Consider the following 21425-nt stretch of genomic DNA (forward strand, 5'->3'; position numbering starts at 1 on the left):
AAAAGAACACCTGAAAAAAAAGAAAAGAAAAAAAGATAGATTATGAGTAAATACTCAGTCTCAACAGTTAATCCCTAATTCCCCAAGCCAGAAGTCTCAATAGCTAATAATAAAATAATCTGGCTTAATTTTTATGAGGACTATGTCATTTAAAGTATGCTGTACAAATAGGCCTGCAAAAGAGCACTGATTTTAGTGGGTGAATATCACAGTTTGGTGTTACAAGAAAAGTTTCTAAAATCTGTAGAATAGGTAGATTCAGTTCTGTTTATAATTGCTTGTCTTTTGTTGCAGGCAAACTCCTTCTATTTGCTGTAAAGCTGAGGCTGTGCCTTTAAATCCATGTCAGGACATGTTTGCAGTCATCTCCTTTTACTTCTGGAACAATTCATAAATGTTCTTCCTCAATCATAGAAGAATAGATTCATCCCTAATGTTAATTTTCTTCTTACTTTTAGGTATGGTTACCATTTCTGTTAGGGTCAGTATCTTCTTTGTTTCAGTTTGTCTTACCAATGATTAAAACTACCACAATAGAGCTTATCTTCCAAGCCATCTTTCTTTTAAGTCGATTTCTGTGTTACTGGCTTTTACCTTATGCAGCATTCTGATTTTTTTCATAAAAATAACTTGCTATTTGCAATTGCTATTTAACGTTTCCCCATCTGAAGACAGAAATAACTTTTTTATGCATTGGGGAAAAGCTGAAATAATATGCAAGTTTTGTGAATCAGTATATTTTATGTAATCACTTATTACATACATAAACATCCATCTCCCACCTACCTCAAAGTTATGTGACATTAACTCACCCTCTGAGCTGTGTAGATTTCTGTGACTAGCAAGAAGAAAGAAACTCAAAGGTTGTAAACACAATTAAATGACATGAAAATGTAATTTCTATGACTTAACTTCCATGGGGGGGCGGGAACTTCCATTGGAGTATCACAATATACTCCATAAATAATAATACTTATTATTACACATAAATAAAAATTGTAATGTTTAAGATAATTGAATGTTAACAATACCGATTGATCATCACACACAATGTAGATATACCAAATTATCACATTTTACCCTGTTAATTTACAGTTTATGATTTTTACTTTTGAGATTCAAGGTCTGAACATTTATTTGTTCCTCCTAAAGACTTATTTTTGAGTGGACTCAGACTTAGAAGTAGGATCTCTTAGTGAAGACAGACTACATCTCTTGGCAATCTGTTCCTAGCATTTTTCTTTGGCTTCCTTCATTCTCTAGGCCAGAAGTTTAGCATATTCTGTACCCTCCTCCTTATTTTCCTTATGGTGCAGTTTTTCAGAGCAAAACATCAGCATTTATATTGCAGGACATGCAGAATAACATAATGCTGAATCTTGGGTGCTTTTATCCTGAGCTTTTCGCCTTCTTTGTTTAAGGGCTTTCTGATAATGTATTGATGGATATCATCTTCTGTAGAGAGATTAAAAAGGTTTTGGATTCTGTGAGCTCTTTGGAGCCCCAATCACTTAGGCACAGTAGTTATTTGTCAGTTCAGGATATCTCCTCTCCTCATCCCTCCCCTCCCTTCCTGTCCCCTTCCCCTCCCTCCACATCAACCACTAATTAAGAAAATGTCCTACAGACTTGCCTGTAGCCCAATTTTATGGAGGCATTTTTGTTTTAATTGAGGTTCCCTCCTCTCAGATGACTTTAGCTTATGTCAAGTTGACAAAAAACTATCCAGCACACTTAGGCAGATTTTTGGTACAAGTGCTAAAAGTAGCCACTTCCTTGCCAAAATATCACACGAGTTGTCTCTAGGCCATTTACTAATATTCCTTCCCCTCTGACACTTCTTTAGCTGGGCTCCACAGTTCAAATCATCCTCAGAACTGTTTTCCAACCTCCTACTAGTATGGTCCATTCAGACCTGCTTAAAGTATTCAATCATTTTTCTATTCCAAAGTCCCAAAATCTTTTATATTCCTCTAACAAATAGTATGGTCAGGCCTGTCACATCAATACCCAAGTTGCTAGTACCAATTTGTCTTAGTCACTGTTTTATTGCTATGAAGAGACACCATGATAAAGGCAACTATTATGAAATAAGGCATTTAATTGGAGGCTTGCTTACAGTTTCAGAGGTTCATTATCATTGTGGTGTATGGTATGGCTGCATGTAGGCTGGTGCTAGGTAAGTAGCTGAGAACTACATCCTATGCTGTGGGCAGAAAGAGAGAGAGCCTGGGCCTGGCATGGGATTTTGATACCTCAAAACCTACCCCAAGTGAAACACTTCTACCAACCAGGGTACACCCACTCCAAGAAGGTCACGCCTCCTAATCCTTTTAATCTGTTCAAATGATGCCACTCCTTGGTGACTAAGTATTCAAATATATGAACCTATGTGGACATTCTTATTCAAACCACCACACACATGTGATCCAATACATACCATAATTGTCTTTCTGGATTGGGTTACCTCATTTGCAAATAAAGATATGTTGACTTCTTCCTTTCGAATTTGTGTCCATTGATCTCCTTCAGTTGTCTTATTGCTCTAGATAAGACTTCAATTACTATATTGAATAGATATGGGGAGAGTGAAAAACTTTGTCTTGTTCCTGATCTTAGTGGAGTTCCTTTGAGTTTCTCACCATTTAAGGTGTTGGCTATGGGCCGACTATAAACTGCCATTATTATATTTAGGTATGTCCCCTGTATTCCTAATCTCTCAGGACTTTCATCGTAAAGGAGGATTAGATTTTGTCAAAGGCCTTTTCTGCATCTAGTGAAATGATCACTGGGTTTTTTTCTTTCAGTTTGTTTATATGTTGGATTACATTTAATGATTTAAATATATTGAACCATTCCTGCATCTCTGGAATAAGCCTACTGGACTGTGGCAGGTGATCTTTTTAATGTGTTATTGAATTCAGTTTGCAAGTATTTTATTGATAATGTTTACATCTATGTTCTTAAGGGAAATTGGTGTGTAATTCTCTTTCTTTCTTTGGTTTTTATGTGGTTTGAGTATCAGGATCAGTGTGACCTCATAAAATGAATTTGGCAATGTTCCTTCTGTTTCTATTTTGTAGAATAATTTGAGTATTGTTGTTAACTCTTTTTTTTTGGAAGTCTGTTAGAGTTCTGTACTAAAACCATCTGGCCCAGAGCTTTTTTAGTTGGGAGACTTTTAATAACTGCTGTTATTTCACTAGGATTTATATGTCTCCTCCAATTGCTTATCTGATCCTTAGTTAACTTTAGTTAGTGATATGTATCAAGAAAATTATTCATTTCTTTTAGACTTTCCAATTTGTTTGAGTAAAGGTCAAACTATGTTTGTTTGTTCTTATAATTCTCTAAATTTCCTTGATTTCTGTTGTTACATCTTCCTTTTAATTTCTAATTTGTTTTTAAATGTTATCGTCTCTCTCCACCTTTGAGTTGTTTTGGATAAGCATTTATTAATGTTACTGATTTTCTCAATGAACTAATTCTTTGTTTCACTGATTCTTTATATTTTTTGTTTGTTTCTATTTTATTGATTTCAGCCCTGTGTTTGATTGTTTCTTGTGGTCTACTCATTTTAGATGTGATTTTTTTCTTTCTGTTCTAGGGCTTCCAGGTGTGCATTTAAGTTACTAGTGTGAGTTCTTTCCGATTATTTTATGTAGGCACTTAGTGCAATGAATTTGCCTCTTAGCACCACTTTCCCTCTGTCCCAAAATTTGGGTATGTTTTGTATTCATTCAGTTATAGAAAGACTTTTCATTTCTGTCTTGACCCATTTTTCATTTAGTAGAGAGTTGTTCAGTTTTCATGACATTTTAAGCTTTCTGTTGTTGGTGACATCCAGCTGTAATCTGTAGTGTCCAATAGGATGGAGGGTGTTATTTCAGTGTTCTTGTATCTGTTGAGACTTGCTTTGTGTCAGAGCATCTGATCAATTTTGGAGGAAGTTCCATGGGGTGCAGAAAAGATGTATTCTTTTGCATCTGGGTAAAATATTCTGTAAATATCTGTTAGGTTCATTTGGTTTATAACATGTTAGACCCAGTATTTCTGTTTAATTTTTGTCCAGATGGCCTGTCTATTGGTGAGAGAGGGGTATTGAAGTCTCCCAAGGTCAATGTGTGAGGATTATTTTTCTGACTTAAGGTGAAATGCCTGCTGGACTTTGCGGACTTAGAGCATGGGATAACATGATGAGTGGGGAGCAAGTTTGGAGGGGAAGTTCTAGGTGACTCATCGTGGATGGGAACAGAGAGAAGGAGGCCATAGCTGATTTGGGGGTGGGAGTCAGGGGGTTGGATTTGGAGGAGAGGAAGGGGTGGTGAAGAACTGTAGTTAGTCTACCTCCTTAGCTGGCCAGGGAATCAGTCATTGGGGTTTTAAATGTATCATTGGCCCTTTCAGTTAGGTAAGTGGAGGGGAATGAAGGCAGCCTAAGTGCTATTTCCTGTTTGTACAGCCTATACTTCACGTGTCAACATAAAACCTCAATTTAAAAAATGTCTTTCTTCCTCTGTGTGTACTTATGTGTATGTGTAAAAATGTGAGTGTAGCAAAGGATAACCAGACTACAATCCACAACCTCAGAGAAGCTAGGTAAAAAGGAGGACCGTAAGAGGGACACATATCGACGGCCCCAGGAAGGGAAAATAGTTAAGATCTCCTGCGTAAACGGGAGGGGGAGGGTAGAAGGGAGCTGATGGGGGATGAGAACAGGAGGGACTGAAATGGCCAAGTGGAGGGAGGGATGGCGAGGGAGAGCAATGAAAGAGATATCTTGGTAGAGGGAACCATTATGGGATTAAGGAGAAACCTGGTGCTAGGGAAATCCACAAGGATGATACCAGCTAAGACTCCTAGCAATAATGGAGAGGGTGCCTGAACTTACCTTCCCCTATAATTAAATTAGTGACTACCCTAACTGTCATCATAGAACCTACATCCAGTAACTGATGGAAGCAGATACAGTCATCCACAACCAAGCACTGGGCTGAGCTCCTAGACTTCAGTTGGAGAGAGGGAGGAGGGATCATAGAAGCAAGTGAGGTCAAGATCATGATGGGGAACCACAGAGACAGCTAACCCAAGCTGGTGGGAGCTCATGGACTCTGGCCTGTGCTGGGGACATGCATGGGCCTGAACTAGGTCCTCTGAATGTGGGTGATAATCATATAGCTAGATCTGTTTGGGGAGCCCCTGGCAGTGGGACCCAGACTTGTCCCAGGTGCATGAAATGGCTTTTTGGAACACATTCCCTAGGGTGGGACACCTTGCTCAGCCTTGACACAGGTGAGGGGCTTGGTCCTGCCCCAAATTAGCATGCCAGACTTTGCTGACTCTCCAAAGGAGGCCTTACCCTCTCTGAGTAGTGAAAGGGGGATGGGGTGGGAGAGGGGAGTTGAAGAAGGGGAGGGAGGGGGGACTAGGATTGGTATGAAAAAAACTTTTTTAAAAAATAAATAAAAAATGTGAGCTTGGTGCATATGTGTGGTGTACACATGGACATGTGCAGATATGTCTACACAGATGGTACTGAGGAGGACTTTGGGTGTCCTACTCTACCACTGTTTATAACCTTGAGAAAAGGTCTCTCCCTGAACCTGGAGCTAAGTTTGCAGCCATCAGGTCCCAGAGATTTTCCTGTTTCAGCCTTCCAACAGTGCTGGAGTTACAAGCCATTCCTAACCATGATCCCGTTTTTATCAGTGTTCTGGGTTTTTAATTCAAGTTCAATTGCTTCCATGGGTAATATTCTTAACCACTGTGCCATCTCTACAGCCTTAAAACTTATGTTTCAAAAAGAACAAAATAATTTTAATGAACAATCTGTCATGAAATCAATTACGAGGCCTTGAGCAGTCTCAAAATGAGTTGCATGTGTGGTAGCCAAGAAAACTGTATTTTGATGGTTCTCTCTTCTTACCTTTGTAATGCCCCTTTGTGGTTAAACATCCTTGAGGCTGTGGATAGGTTTCCCCCGCTGTAACAAAACCTATCAGTACATTTTTCCATAACAGTCACTAAATGCCTTGGCACTATTAGAATAGCATGTCATTGTCCTCTCAGCTTCCCTCCCATTTAGTGAACTTTTCTGAAGGACTGTGGAAATAAATACCCTGAAAGGAGATCGATCCATAATATGGGAAGGAAAAGGGCGTCAACTTATTCCATGATTGTAATCACCTCATAAATATTTTTCTTTTAAATCCACAATGAAAACCCATTGTATTGCCAACGCTACCTTGGAACAGCCCAGTTAAGTATCTTTGGGGTGCTTGCTTTGCAGAAGCATAAAGGGTGTCCCTTGAATGAATTTTTTATGAAGAAAAACTAAGCCCCCCCCCCTTTTTTTGGCATGGGGACCAACATACATAAACACACTGCACAAATATTTAAAGAATTACCAGGAAAGGCAGTAACCAAAACGGGAAACGGTACTATGACTGTGACATATCAGGAAGTATGAAACCAGACTGTCGTTATTGATAGATAGATAGATAGATAGATAGATAGATAGATGATAGATAGATAGATAGATAGATAGATAGATAGATAGATAGATAGATAGGGTGGGTGGAGGATGGATGGATGGATGGATGGATGGATGGATGGATGGATGGATGGATGGATGGATGGATGGATGGATGGATGGATGGATGGATAAGCCTTCATAAGGCAGTATAAAGTTCACGTCCACGGGTCTGCAGCCGCGTATTGTCAAACCAACAGCCAGAAGGCTGTGCTTTAAAGCAGATGCCGTAAAAGGCTACCTCCGGCCCCGGGCGTCCTGCTTTGCGGCAGCGCCAGGCGGGAAAGTGCCGGGCGGTTGGAGCGTCCGCGCCCCGCCCCCGCCTGCTTTCCGGTACTCTGGAGGCGAGCAGGCTGGGACCCAGCGCTGGGCGCCGCTTAACACCCTCTCCCCGTCGCCGGTACCATGGAGGCGGCGGTGGATGCCGAAGTCGAACCTGAGGATGGCGACAGCAGCTGCGGAGACGTGTGCTTCATGGACAAAGGCCTGCAGAGGTAGCTGCCGCCACCCGGTGGGACCTCGGGTCGGTCGGCTGGGGGTGGGGTAGGCGAGACCGGTAGGGGAGTTCCCTCTGCCCTCCCAGCACAGCCCCGGGTTCCCCTCCGCCCTCCCAGCACAGCCCCGGGTTCCCCTCCGCCCCCCCAGCACAGCCCCGGGTTCCTCTCCGTCCCCCCAGCACAGCCCCGGGTTCCCCTCTGCCCTCCCAGCACAGCCCCGGGTTCCCCTCTGCCCTCCCAGCACAGCCCCGGGTTCCTCCCCGTCCTCCCAGCACAGCCCCGGGTTCCCCTCTGCCCTCCCAGCACAGCCCCGGGTTCCTCCCCGTCCTCCCAGCACAGCCCCGGGTTCCCCTCTGCCCTCCCAGCACAGCCCCGGGTTCCTCCCCGTCCTCCCAGCACAGCCCCGGGTTCCCCTCTGCCCTCCCAGCACAGCCCCGGGTTCCCCTCTGCCCTCCCAGCACAGCCCCGGGTTCCTCCCCGTCCTCCCAGCACAGCCCCGGGTTCCCCTCTGTCCTCCCAGCACAGCCCCGGGTTCCTCTCCGTCCTCCCAGCACAGCCCCGGGTTCCCCTCTGCCCTCCCAGCACAGCCCCGGGTTCCCCTCCGCCCCCCCAGCACAGCCCCGGGTTCCTCCCCGTCCTCCCAGCACAGCCCCGGGTTCCCCTCTGCCCTCCCAGCACAGCCCCGGGTTCCCCTCTGCCCTCCCAGCACAGCCCCGGGTCCCTCCCTGTCCTCCCTGCCGAGCCTGGGCTCCTTCTGACCCCTCTTCTTCGCTCCCTTTCCATTCCTGCTACCTGTTGCTTTTTCTGGTTTCCTTTCTCTGAGCCTGAAAAGTGGCGGCTGGGGCTTGCATCCCTGTCCAGCTGCTTGGCAAGCCTGTTCCCCGCCCACAGCTCTTGCCACAGTTTTCACGCGTTTTTCATTACTTCTGCACAAGGCACCGTCAGACACACATCCATATACTTGCTGAAAGTACAAGTAACTTTTAGCTGAACCTGTTTCATGCTGCCCATACCATTCAGTGCTTTTGTCCAGACTCCTATCTTTTTTCCTTTCTTTTTTTTTACTTTATTTTTATTTATTCAGTGTTTAACATTTCACATTTGATCCCATTCATTTCCCCTTCCCTTTGCACCCACCCATGCAACTCCCCAAATAAAACAAAATTTAAGAGAAAAAAATTAAAAATCTGATCATGGAAGCTGCAGTGAGTCACCCAGTAAACCCTTTTGTCTATATATCTTTACTTGCAAGTGTTCTTGCAAAGAGTCATTGGTCTGGTTTCTGCTACACCATAGATGCTGGGCCCTCACTGAGACGCTTCTTGGATATCCTGTTGTAGCCATTTCTGTTGCAAGAGTCTCCCTGTCTTTGTGAGGTGCCCTACTCTATCTGAACCTTGGTATTTATAATATAATAAAACAGCTTAGTCTCAGCCCTGATCTGAGGTTTGCCAGGGAAGACATTTTTCAAAGGAATGCTTGCATTTATATTTAATAATGTGGTTATCATTTCCAGGATGTTGTCTATGTGAATGTTACATGCATTATTACTAATGCCCTCAGCAAGTCTGCAAGATTGTTTTTCTAATAAGCAATGAATTTGGAACTTTCTGTTTTAGATACATTATATAAATTGTCTTGACAATTCAACTAATGAGCAATTAAATTCAGCATTATTAATTTCTGATGTGTTAGAAAACAGTTGGCTATTAAGAGCATATGGTAATAGCACAAGATCTGGCCCTAAATAATTCTGTAAATGATAGAAGCTAGATAATTGGCAAATACTTCAAACAGGCACCTTTAGAAATTGGTGGTTTGAAGTTTCCTTGCTGCCAGTTAGCATGTTCCCTGCAACTTTATAGTGGCCAGCATAAAATGTAGCACAGATGCCCCTGACCGTTATGTGTGTTGTTCCCAACTGCATTCATCTAGCACCTCTGAACTGTGCTCTGTAGTTGGGTGGAGCTACTATTATGTCCTACGAGGCAAGTTCCACTTACAAGTGGTATTTGAGGGAGTAGAGATTCTGTTTAGTGGAAATGCATTCCAGCCTGCAGTTACAGAGGACAAGAGTCTTTCCACCAGAAAGAGCAATAATTAGTAATTTTCATAGAAATCAGCTGCATTCTGGACTAACTAGCTAACACAGACAGTAAAGAAAGTAAAGTTATAAATTCATGCATAAGATCCACATTTATGTCAGGTCTCTATTAGTCTGTTTAATTGCCATAAACATGCCCCAACTGCCTAAGTGTTGTGCAGATTAAGTGAGAAAAAGAAACAGCTTTAAAGGTTGCAGCTCATTCTTAGCTACTAGAAGAGGAAGGGTCAGTTTCCTCTTAAGAATGTCATTGCCTGCCGGGCGGTGGTGGCGCACGCCTTTAATCCCAGCACTTGGGAGGCAGAGCCAGGCGGATCTCTGTGAGTTCGAGGCCAGCCTGGGCTACCAAGTGAGCTCCAGGAAAGGCGCAAAGCTACGCAGAGAAACCCTGTCTCGAAAAACCAAAAAAAAAAAAAAAAAAAAGAATGTCATTGCCCCTCAATAAGTCTACCATACTCAAGTGGAAGGCTGTTCATCTAAGGATATTTGGACAGCACAAATTGGCCTTGCTTATGAAAACGAACAAACTAAAAAAGACACAAAGTTGAGTAGGAAAGGGAGAATGGATCTAGGAAGAAGTGATAGAATAAATGTGATCAAAATACATATGTATGAAGGACTTGTATGAAGTTCTCAAAAAACAGTTGCAAAAGCTCAACATCGCGAAAAGAGTGAGCAGAGAAGTCAAATGGTGTGTTAGCATTCAGGAACCTTTATAATTACTGACTGTTGAATTCTGCCTTTACTATATATGACAGTAACTTTGCACATGCAAGCTGAAAGTACCCAGAGTTTCCCATCTTTCTGTGATTTTATAAATGCACCAAAATATTAGTTTGCATGGTAAGTAATGAAATATTGTAAGGCAAAATAGGAAGGATTTTTTTCTAAAATGAGTGGAAGACATTCATTATAATCATGCTACTTGATGAATTTTAACTATTTGGTCATGCTTTTTAAATATGTTTTTATAACATTTTCTTTTATAGTATATCAGAGTTATCTTTAAATTCAACACTTCATGCCATCAATCTGCATTGTAATAACATCTCCAAGATCACATCCATTGATCATATTTGGAACCTACGACATTTAGACCTGTCATCTAATCAAATAAGTCAAATTGAAGGACTAAACACACTGACAAAACTATGCACTTTAAACTTGTCCTGCAATTTGATCACAAGAGTGGAAGGTTTGTAAACTATTACATGTGGTATTTTGTGTAAACGAAAAAAAAAAAAAATTATGACTTTCTGTTTTCTTCCAAAGAACGGAGTTAATAGAACCATACATTTTTGAAAATTGACCATAAGACCCACTGTGAAAAATGTTTTATTTTTCTATAAAACCGTCTTTTAAAATAGCTAAATACTTCAAAAACAGCAGTTGATTTCACTGCTATCAATGTGAAATGATACTGTGTTTCGTTATTTAAACCTTATAAAAGATATATTCTATCTCCCCCCACACACCTTGTTTTTAGGACTTGAAGCACTGGTTAATCTGACTAGACTGAATTTATCTTATAATCACATAAATGATCTTAGTGGTAAGTAGACCACTTATATTTCTTATATTTCTATAATGCTGAAGCTTTGCAGTGTGTGAGGACTTAGCCCAGTGTTGGGAAACGCCAAAGAATAATGATGTTTTGACCAAGAGTTTTATCCAAATGATGTACTTCTTTCTATCTCTGTTGCTGCCAAAATAATACCTGAGTAAAAAGTGGAGATAAAGACAAGGATGATCATTAGCAGAAGAAGCTAAAGTGAGGAAAACCTACTTTAGGAGAGTAATGCTTAATCTTAAATAATTAACCACTACACTCACATAGAAAGGGGTAGTGCCAGTAAAACCTCAGACACTGATAGAGACTTTCTCTATCTGGTACCCTCTCGTGTGGCTGCCAGGAGCCAGATGTGATTATTGACGTGAAATATGACTGGTCAGGTAAGGGACTGAGTATTTAATTAAGTTTTAATTTAAATATAAAAGCAAGTAGTGACTACCACATTGCACAATATAGATATGGAGGATTGCAGGGACTTGTATCTTAAAAGTTAAAATCATTTTTTTGTGTGGTCAGCATGTCTAGAAGGTTTTGAAATTGTTACCTATTTCTTATTAAAGTGATATAATTGATAAAATTATAAGATACAAAGTTTCAAAATTCTTAGAATTACCTGTTAGAACTAACAAATTTTCACTAATTACTCTCACATGCTGCTCCTTTGCCTTAAAAGATTTTTCTTCCTGTTGCAGGGTTGATGCCTCTTCATGGACTGAAGTATAAACTTAGATATATTGACCTACATAGTAATTGTATAGATAGTATCCATCACTTACTTCAGTGTACAGTAGGCTTGCACTTCCTAACCAATCTTATTTTAGAGAAAGACGGAGACGGTAATCCTGTCTGTCTTGTACCAGGTAGGAAAACAGTTCATTTAACAAGATACTTTTCTGACAAATGTAAAAAGCATTTTTTTCTTGAAATTGGTGTTCATGACCCCCTTTCATTTCAGTCTTGAGCTTTGAAGTTTTGGGGTGTTGGGTTTTTTGTTTGTTTTTAGTATGTTTAGGAGAACAATTAGAAAGAATTTATTGAGAAAAGAACAAAATTTCTTCTTTGTTAAAAGTATAAAGGATGAACAGACCTCCTTCCATGGTTCCTTCCCTCCCTCCCTCCCTCCCTCCCTCCTTCCCTCCCTCCCTCCCTCCTTCTTTCCTTCCTTCCTTCCTTTACCCTCCTGAGATAGTATCTCTTGTAGCCCAGGTTGACTTCAAACTTGATGTGTAGTGGAGGATAACCATGAACCCTCCCTCCCTCTCTGAGTACTGGGGTTACAGTTATGTACCACATGAATTTATTGCAGTATTAGTTATGTTTTTTGAAAGCTTAAACTTACATGTTCATTGCACAGCACCCACATGGTGGCCCACAACTGTCCATAACTCCAGGTCCAGGTAATACAATACCCTCTATTCACCTCTGTGGTCACCAGGCATGCATATGGCACATTGTAGATGTAACCAATCGTCTTTTTAAAATAAGAAACACAGAGCCAATGTAAAAGAGAAAGCCGAGAGGTCAGAGCTCAGAGATAAAATCTTACCTCCTGCAGTGCTCCTAGCTTCCCCGAGAGAGGGAGGTACTTCCTGTGTCCCTGTTTAAATAATCTTTCTGTTCTGCCTTCTCATTGGTTGTAAACCCAACCACATGACTGCCTCATCACTGCCTGTAAGTACCGCCCTCCAGGTCTTAAAGGCGTATGTCTCCAATACTGGCTGTATCCCTGAACACACAGAAATCTACCTAGCTCTTCTAACCACCATGCTCTTACTATGGCTCTAATAGCTCTGACCCCAGGGCAACTTTATTTATTAACATAAAATTAAAATAACATTTCAATACAAATAAAATATCACCACAGCACATACATAAATAAAGGCAATACTCAGATGTATAAAAGAAATCTTTTAAAAAAAAAAAAGTTCTAACACTGATTTCCTAGACCTCTCTCTTTTCTTTCCAACCACTTAATTGATCCTTCTGTGAAATATTTAGTATTGAAATTATTTGAAGGATAAGTGAGATGGTATAATTTGCCACTGAGCCTGATGACCTGAGTTCACTTCCTAAGACCCACGTGGTAAAAGAAGAGAAATGACTCCCACAAGTTGTCCTTTGACCTACTCACGTTAAAGAAGGGGAGAGAGAGAGAGAGAGAGAGAGAGAGAGAGAGAGAGAGAGAGAGAGAGAGATTGGTTGAGGGATTAGAAAGATGGCTTAGTGGCTAAGAGCACTGGCTGCTCTTCCAGAATATCTGGGTTCAATGCCAGTACCCACATGGTGACTCACAACCATCTGTAACTTCATTTCTGACTCCCTTTATGGTAGGAACCAGACACACATGTGCACAGACATCATACAGTCAAAATACCTATACACATTTTTAAAAATAAAAAAAAAAAGGAAAGAAATTAATTGAAGAAAACTGAATGTTTCTCTTGGGTTGCATACCAATGTAATGTTAATTTGTCAGGTTTCTCGTTTAGAGTGAATATTTTTTTTCCTGAATACTTCATATAGCATATCTTAATACTGATTATGTGTCATTAAGAAGAAAATGTGGGATATTTCACTAATATCTCACTATGGGGAATTCTGCCACTCTTAATTCCTTTTTTTTTTTTTTTTTTTTTTTTATTTTATGATGGTCATTTTAAAATAAGCAAAAGTCAGCCGGGCGTGGTGGCACACGCCTTTAATCCCAGCACTTGGGAGGCAGAGGCAGGCGGATCTCTGAGTTCGAGGCCAGCCTGGACTACCAAGTGAGCTCCAGGAAAGGCGCAAAGCTACGCAGAGAAACCCTGTCTCGAAACACCAAAAAAAAAAAAAAAAAAAAAAAAAAATAAGCAAAAGTCTTGCTTATCTTCCTTCTCAGAGTAAAATGATGCTGGTTTCATGCATTTATAATCTTGAGATAATTTTTCAGACCAGGTGGTTTCAGTGGTTTGACTTTATTGGAGATGGAATGGGGGCATGTTTTGTCTCTTCTGTATTTACTGATTGCTGTTGAAAATGTTGATTATGTAATGTTTTTTCCTAGTTAGTGCTGCATGGGACTGACTGATATAATCATTCAGGCAATATATAATAGCTTGGTTTGTTTTAGAAATAATCTCTTAAAATACTTATGCATTGGTTTTTAACTCTGTTTCCAAGGGTACCGAGCAATCATTCTCCAGACTTTGCCACAACTGAGAATCTTAGATTGCAAGAACATATTTGGTGAACCGGTAAATTTGGAAGAAATCAGCTCAACACGCCTGCAATGCTTTGAAGGACTTTTGGATAACTTAGTTTCTTCTGATTCCCCCCTGAATATAAGTGAAGATGAGGTAGTGTATTGGTGATTTTTCTAGGAAGAAAGATATCTTCAAGTGTTAATGTATCAGAATATGAACTTTAAAGGATTTGGGTTTGTTTCTGTGTCATAGGTCATTGACAATATGCCGATGGCAGCTCCACCCATGGATGTATTGCCTCCTTTGGAGCAGTTTACCAGTACACCAGAAGACAATGTTTTGACCTCGCTTTTATCTGTGTGTCCATCTTCTGAACCAGAAAAAATTAATCATGAAAACGATTTTCAGAATGAAATGAAACTTCAGAAATTGGATGATCAAATCTTACAGCTTCTCAATGAAGTAATTTATTTTTATTTTTTTGAAGGCCAATATATGTTTACTACAGAAAAAGTAGTTAAGAAATTATGTAGTAGAAATTATACCAAAGTTAACCAACCAAAAACATCATATTGACTATATCTGTGTTTTTGTTTTGTTTACAGAAATAGGATTATATATAGTATCAGTGGCAGAAAAAAAATGGGATATGTTTTTTTCACTAATTTTCTTTGTTGACTTCATGAGTATCAGTACTTGTATTGCCAATAATATTTTATTGTTTTGTGTATGTAGCATCAGTTCATAGACATTTGACTAGTTTTCCTCTGGGAACTGATATGATTATGACCATGATAGTCAACTTTTGATTTTTCTTTACTGTGTACCTACATGTTCAGTTGCTCATCCCTATCCTACCTTTTGGGTAAGAGTTGCTGGAATAGTCTGTGTACCTAACAGTAGTTCATGAGGGTTCTAGTTTTTCCTCCCTTGATTTAGTTTTTTAAGATGAAGTGTTAACTGTATAACAGACTGACCTTGATGTCTTGCATCTGCTTCTGGAGTTCTGGGATTACAGGAATGTACCAATATACCCTGCTCTCCTGTGCCTTTTTCATTGTACATCTTCCTAGTGAACACTTGGAATATATCCTGGACACAGAATGTTATGTGTAGGGACTCTTAGATTCTGTTAGAGTCGTCTAAAAAATGTTGGCATTCTTGTATTTAACATTGATTTGACTTAAACTCTAATTTTGTCTATTTAGTATCAGTTTATATTTCATTTGTTTTTAGAAATTGCCTTTTATTACCTCTGGCTTTCAGCCCAAAAGTCTTTACTTTTTATACCTGGCTGTTGCAGTTTCTCTGTAGAAACTGATAGTCGTAGATTAAAACATGGTCTCATTCTGGTCCGATTTGCAATTATCAGCTTCCATCTAGACTAGTCTTACCTTTTTTTTCATTTCTAATATCTTTAAATAATTTTATCTTTTGTTTTTGTTTTATTTCTTTTTCATTTTCCCAGCGTTTATAATTATCTGTAAGAAATTTGAGCGACTGAAAGTTTTTTTTTTTTCCTTCTATTCGAGAGCTGGATTATTTGCCTTCAGTTTCAAAGATATATAATTTATAAATCTTTAATCTTATAAAATGTCTTAATATTTAAGAAGGCTTAAATAAATTTTAATTATACTGAGCAGAACTTTTAACAGGCTTTATTTCTTTGTTTCTTTTTTTATATTCTTAGACTTCTAATTCTATAATAGATAATGTTCCCGAGAAAGACAGCCCAAAAAGAGACACAGATATAACTTCTGAAAGTGACTACGGAAACAGAAAAGAGTACATCCGAAAAGCTCCTAGAAGAACAAAAATCCCGTATTATGCCAGAACTATTCAAACTATTAAGCACCACAGTAAAAACAACGGTGCTTTTGTAAGGTACATCCTTTGGTCTTAGTAAATCAAATAAGGTACACAGGCAGGAGTAACTGACTTGCTTCTTACTGTTTCATGACGATAAACCTATCAGTTTACTGAAACCAGACATTTTTTTCTTTTCAGCCTAGACACTTAAGGTTCGGTAAACTATTTGCCCCTCGTATCCTACAGTTTCTGCATCCATGGATTCAACCCACTAGTGAACAAATAAAATCAAACAAAAGAATTACATCTTTACTGACATGAACCATTCACTAGGTTTAAAATTATTGCTCCTGATTGAACATTCACAAACTGTGTTTTCTCATCATTTATTTCCTAAATAATTTAGTATAATGAATTGATTATATTAGGTATTATAGTGGATTTTGTATTGGATATTAAAGTTAGACAATTTAATGTATACTCACATGCATTTTATATAAAAATGTTATGCCATTTTATGTAATGCACTTGAGCATTTAGATATTTTGTTTTTTGTGAGTAGTTCTGGAACCAATCCCTGCAGAAACTTAAGAATTGTATATTCATATAAAAGATTGCTTTCTCTTTGTCATTACCAAAGTTGAGAAATTAATGATTAATACCAAAATGCCACTGTATTACTCACAGTGGGAAGTAAAGCTGATACACTTGAGTTTTCCAGACTAGTTTCCACTCTATATTGTAGGCAAATCTAGCCGGGAAGCCAAGGCCTAGCTAGACAGTACCAACTAAGCTAGGATCAGTGGCAAATGAAATGATTATGTTTTTGACATAAAGATGTAGAAATCTGATGTCTGTGTTTTCATACCAGGTGTATCAACCATGATAGTTATTCAGAAAAGACTACACCTTTTGCCTGTGTCATTCTGTTTTTTAAATGTCCTCTTATTTCAATTCTTCATAGTGATCCAGTTGTACTTTCGTGTATAAAACTCACTCAGTCCTCTTAATAATAAGGATATATTTCTTATTACTCTGGCTTCTGATAGAATCTGTTTATTCTGTCATATTGTATCAATTTTGAACTTTTAAGTTCCATAGGATATTTAAATCATGTTTTCAAATTTTTGTATTATATGATCATAGTCTGTTTCATTTTGAATATGTTGAACACTACACATATAAAATCATCTTTTTAAAAAATCTTGACTAAATAGTGAGTCAGCAAAGCATATTCATTATAAAATTTATAAATTAGCTTGTCCAAGTAACTATTACCTTACTTAATACATTTTTTGTTTAAAAATATTTATTGTATAGGTATTGGTGTTTTACCTGCATATATGTCTGTACCATGTCCTGTTGCCCACTAAGAAACAGAAGTGGGCATCAGATCCCCTGCGACTAGGGTTGCGAATGTTTGGAGCTGCCGCATGAGTAGTGGGAATTGAATCAGCGTTCTCTGCAAGGGGAGCCAATGCTCTTAACTACTGAGCCATCTCTTCAGCCCCTGAATATGTTTTTTAAAAATATTACTTACATGTGTGGCTATGGATGATTGTATTGGAAAGCATTATAAACTATACTTTGGATTATTTTCTGCGTTTTATTCTTTGCAGTTGTAATCGCAAAATGAGACAGCCTTACCTTAAAGATTTATACGTAAGATCGTCTTTAGTAAACTGTAATATTTTAAGAGACTCAGACGAGCAGAAGATTGACATAATTAAAGTAGACAAAAGTGTCTCGGACGACAACACTTACCGGGTACAGTTTAGAAAGTTAAGAAAAACTTAATAATCTTAATTTTAAATACAAAGTCCTAGAAAGTTAACCGATTTTTTTTTTATGAGCAATAAATGTTTGTAGTTTTATCAGAGATGGGAATTGGCTACTTTTACCTTTCTTGATTTCCAGACTTTGTGTAATATTACTGCTTTTACATTTTCTAAAGATCAGATCAGTTGAAATGATGTTACATTCTTGTAGAAGGAGAAACCATTAGGAATGTTCCAGTTCCTATTTCACAAAGAAATAGTTCCTAATTTGAGGGAGATACTGTATCCTTTCAAATATCAAAAGAAATCTCCATGTTTTCTCAGAGAAGTATTCTGAATAACTGTCTTGTTGGTTGTCCTGAAACCCAGTTTTGGAAAAGGATTCAGAGATGCTCAAGTAATTTTAAAAATTCAAGACTTGCTGAATGTATTATTTAACTTGTCCACATTTTACATGTTGGAGTACTGGCTATTCTACTATGCACTGTAAAAAGTATACTCTAATAGTTAGGCAGATTGCCTTCTATAATTGTCATGACAGTAGCAGCTAACACTCATTTGATATGGTTATGTACCCAGCACTACTCTGCACTATTCTTTGTGCTTTAAGTCCATTAATTTAATTCTCGCTGTAGCTTTTTACAGTAGGTAATTTATAATAATTACAATATAATAATTGTTATTATACAATAAATGAAAAGACTGAGGCAGTGAGAAGTTAGGTAACTTTTTCCAAATTCATGAAGCATTGCTTTTTTTTTTTTTTTTTTTTTTAAAGTCCCTCTTGGAACAGTTAGACCAAGAGAGAGAGATGAGGTGGAAAGCTGAGCAAGCTGAAAAGAAACTTATAGATTATATCGATGAGCTGCATAAGCAAGCGAATGAGAAAAAAGATGTTCACAGCCTGGCTCTCATCACTACAAACAGGTAAAGCAAAAATATGACCCAGAGGTATCCCTCAGAACATCAAAATTACTGGAGTTGGCACAGGAAAAGTTAGGGGGAAATGAATATATGTGACTTTCATGTCATTTGAGGATTTAGTGCTTTCTTGTTACATAAATGGGGAATTTGGAGTACATGTAGTTGAGCACTTGTACGGGGAAGTGTCAAGTGGATGAGTATTGTAAGTAATAAGATAAGACAGGGTGGAGTAGGGGGGTGACATGCTTTGTAGAGTGCCATGTTTGTAAGGAGCTGGCATTGGCAAATTTCTCTTTAAGGTTTATGAATCCTAGTCTCTTATCATGTGCTCATTTTCTATTAGCTTTGGTAACACATAGCCCAAGTTTCTTAATTCTTTTCTTATTCTTGTCTATTCAGTCTCCTATTTGCCTGAGGGGTTTTTTTCACCCCAGTACTTTCTTTAATATAAAATCTATCTTATTCCATTATGTGGAAATACATTATAGTAACCCTTCCTTTGATTTCTAGAGTTAATTCTGAAGTTATCCCTCCAAATAGTTATTAAGTTTCTTTCTGAGAGTTCTTTTCGGGTTGTATATTTTTCTTATCTCTAAAAGAATACTAGGTCTCCAGACTTGCTATTGGCCATAGTAGGATTTAGAAGTTGCTGCTAGTTCAGTTTTGTGTCTGTAGAGAGGATAATTCATCTTAGAAGATTCTCCTCTGAATATTAAATTGAGGTGCACAGTTTCCAACCTGATGCCTAATTTATTTTAGACATTTGACTGTATAATAGTGATGCTTAAAGAAACAAACAAACAAACAAACAAAAAACCTGTCCTACCTGTTTCTTTTATATGTTGTACCTGTGTGATATAAAAAAAGAAATCATGCTAAACATGTACACGGAATGTGTTTACTGTGAGAACCACCATAACTATACATTTTGATGTATTCTGCTCTTATGTGATTGCTTCTATCAACATCCTGCCTTATTTGTGTTTGAGGGATCACTGTCTAAATAGATAGAAGAAAATCCATTTCAGGAAATGAGAGAATGGCAGGGGAAGGGAATAGGGCTCAGACATCCTAAAAAAGAAGAGCCCTGTTACATGACAGGTTTATAGAGACCTCAGGATGAGTCACGGGGAGACTGTAGAAGACAGGATTTCTCTTCAGAATGAAGCAAAGCTTGTTTTAGGAGTTGTTTTATTAAATTATATTTCCTTTTGCATTATAATTCAAATTCCTTTTAGTTTTGGCATTCTTTTTGTTGTGTTGTATTGAGTTCTTGAGGCAGCATCTCACTATGTAGCTCTGGCTGGCCTGGAAATCATTAAGTAGAGCAGTCTGGCCTTGAACTCAAAAGAGCTCCACCTGTCTCTGCCTCCCAGGTGCTTGGAATTACAGGTGTGCACCACCATGCCTAGTTTGGCATTCTTAATTTCTTGTTTTGTGCTATTTGTGATTAATTTTTGCTTTATTTCATAGTACAAGTATTAATTGTGGTATATTAAAACTATTTCTCAACTGTTCTCCAGAGTCCATTGAATTTGGGGTGTTTGGAACACACTTCCTATTTAGCTTTTATACAATCTGTCTTTTGTACCTGTTGTCCACTGTCCATGTTCATTGCTCTCTTGAGAAGTAAGTCTCAGTTGTTCTGATTCTACTTTTATCAACACCCATATTTGTTTGGTATCTTAAGACTAATGCCTCATGGCTCTTGATATTCTTTTGTGTGCCTTGTATCCATTGTCCTTAATATGAAGTCTGATGACTAGGTGCCACCCTATGAATAATGTTAGGTCAACAAGGGAGTCTCATTTAGTATAGTATCTTCGTTGGTTTGACTTCCTTGGACTTGTTGATCTGATGGTTACCAGAAGTGCTGTATTTCTCATAAGTGTTTTCAGGTTAGCCCATTCTGTAGTCTTTTGCCTTAGTAAATGGTGTTCCATTAATATTCTGCCAGCTGCTAAAACTAGAAATAATTGTTCTGCTATTTCTTATATCTCAAAGCCAGTTGATATTAATATCTTCTTGATTCTGCATCTTTATGTGTGTGTGTGTGTGTGTGTGTGTGTATGTATACATGTATATATGTATATATGTATATGTATCTTCTCTGATACTGAGCTCCTTGTGGGCAGTGACTATACCTTAGTCAATACTGAATGCTTTAAAAAGTTCACATCTAGCCCTAAGCTGAAACACACTTGGGGTAAAATATTGCTGTGGAATAATAAAAGTTTATCTAAGTTTCTTTAATTTATGATGAATGTTTTTTCCTTATAGTAAAACATTCGTTTCAAGATCAGGACAAATGCATATATTCAGATACTGATCAGTATTTTAAGCCTTAACATTGATTACAATTTTCATTATTTTTTGTACATGTAACATTCTTACCATTGCACATATAACTTGTGCTTTAGGCTAAAGGATGTTATTTTTAAGGAGAGACATTCCAAGGCTCAACTTGAAATTATAGTTCACAGACTTCAAAATGAAGTTAAAAAACTAACTATTGAATTAATGAAGGCGCGAGGTCAACAGGACGAGCACCTCAGACACTTGAGAACCCTGGAAAAGGCCTTGGAAAAAATGGAGAAGCAGAAAGCACAGCAGCAGCAGGCACAGGTATCTAAAAACTACCTAAAAACAGCTCCAAAGATGCCAGGCTCTATGTAGAAATTAAGTCAGTGTTGTTTTTAATAGAGCAATTGTACAGCCTGTGGATTGTGTCTTTATTCTACCAGCACTTACGTAAAGCATTCATAAGAGTTGGTAGAAATACTGCAGGTAGTTAGGCTCATATTTTTGAGGGGTAGCTTTCCAATCTGTGGGGTACTTGAAGGATTTTCACTTTCATGCTTTTGGCATGGAACCCTGTCAAAAAATGTGATGCAAATCAATAGTGATTGATGCCAGTATATTTGATGCTTCAACTTTGTCTAACAGTATCATTGTTATGTCAGTCAAGTTTGAAAACAGCTCAGTTTTAGGTCATACCATTTAGTCAATGTTTAGAGGAGCTGGCA

At 38.5% G+C, this 21425-nt stretch overlaps 1 protein-coding gene across 5 annotated transcripts in view; it reads left to right on the forward strand.

Moving 5' to 3' along the window:
- Nucleotides 1–3014: 3014 nt before the first annotated feature.
- Nucleotides 3015–21425, forward strand: part of Lrrcc1 (leucine rich repeat and coiled-coil centrosomal protein 1) — a 37142-nt gene continuing 18731 nt past the window's right edge. For 3 of the 5 annotated variants that reach the window (XM_042271139.2, XM_006994723.4, XM_006994722.4), the window contains exons 1-10: nt 3015–7026; nt 10123–10328; nt 10620–10685; nt 11399–11566; nt 13866–14041; nt 14141–14350; nt 15579–15772; nt 17317–17464; nt 18254–18402; nt 20820–21024. In XM_042271139.2, the coding sequence (XP_042127073.2) occupies nt 6938–7026; nt 10123–10328; nt 10620–10685; nt 11399–11566; nt 13866–14041; nt 14141–14350; nt 15579–15772; nt 17317–17464; nt 18254–18402; nt 20820–21024 (1611 nt within the window). In that variant the 5' untranslated portion in view covers nt 3015–6937. The remainder of the gene's footprint in view (nt 7027–10122; nt 10329–10619; nt 10686–11398; nt 11567–13865; nt 14042–14140; nt 14351–15578; nt 15773–17316; nt 17465–18253; nt 18403–20819; nt 21025–21425) is intronic. The other 2 variants (XM_076563816.1, XM_042271140.2) reach the window with 1 other exon arrangement.

The sequence above is a fragment of the Peromyscus maniculatus genome, chromosome 2 (assembly GCF_049852395.1).
Source record: "Peromyscus maniculatus bairdii isolate BWxNUB_F1_BW_parent chromosome 2, HU_Pman_BW_mat_3.1, whole genome shotgun sequence".
Lineage (NCBI taxonomy): Eukaryota > Metazoa > Chordata > Mammalia > Rodentia > Cricetidae > Peromyscus > Peromyscus maniculatus.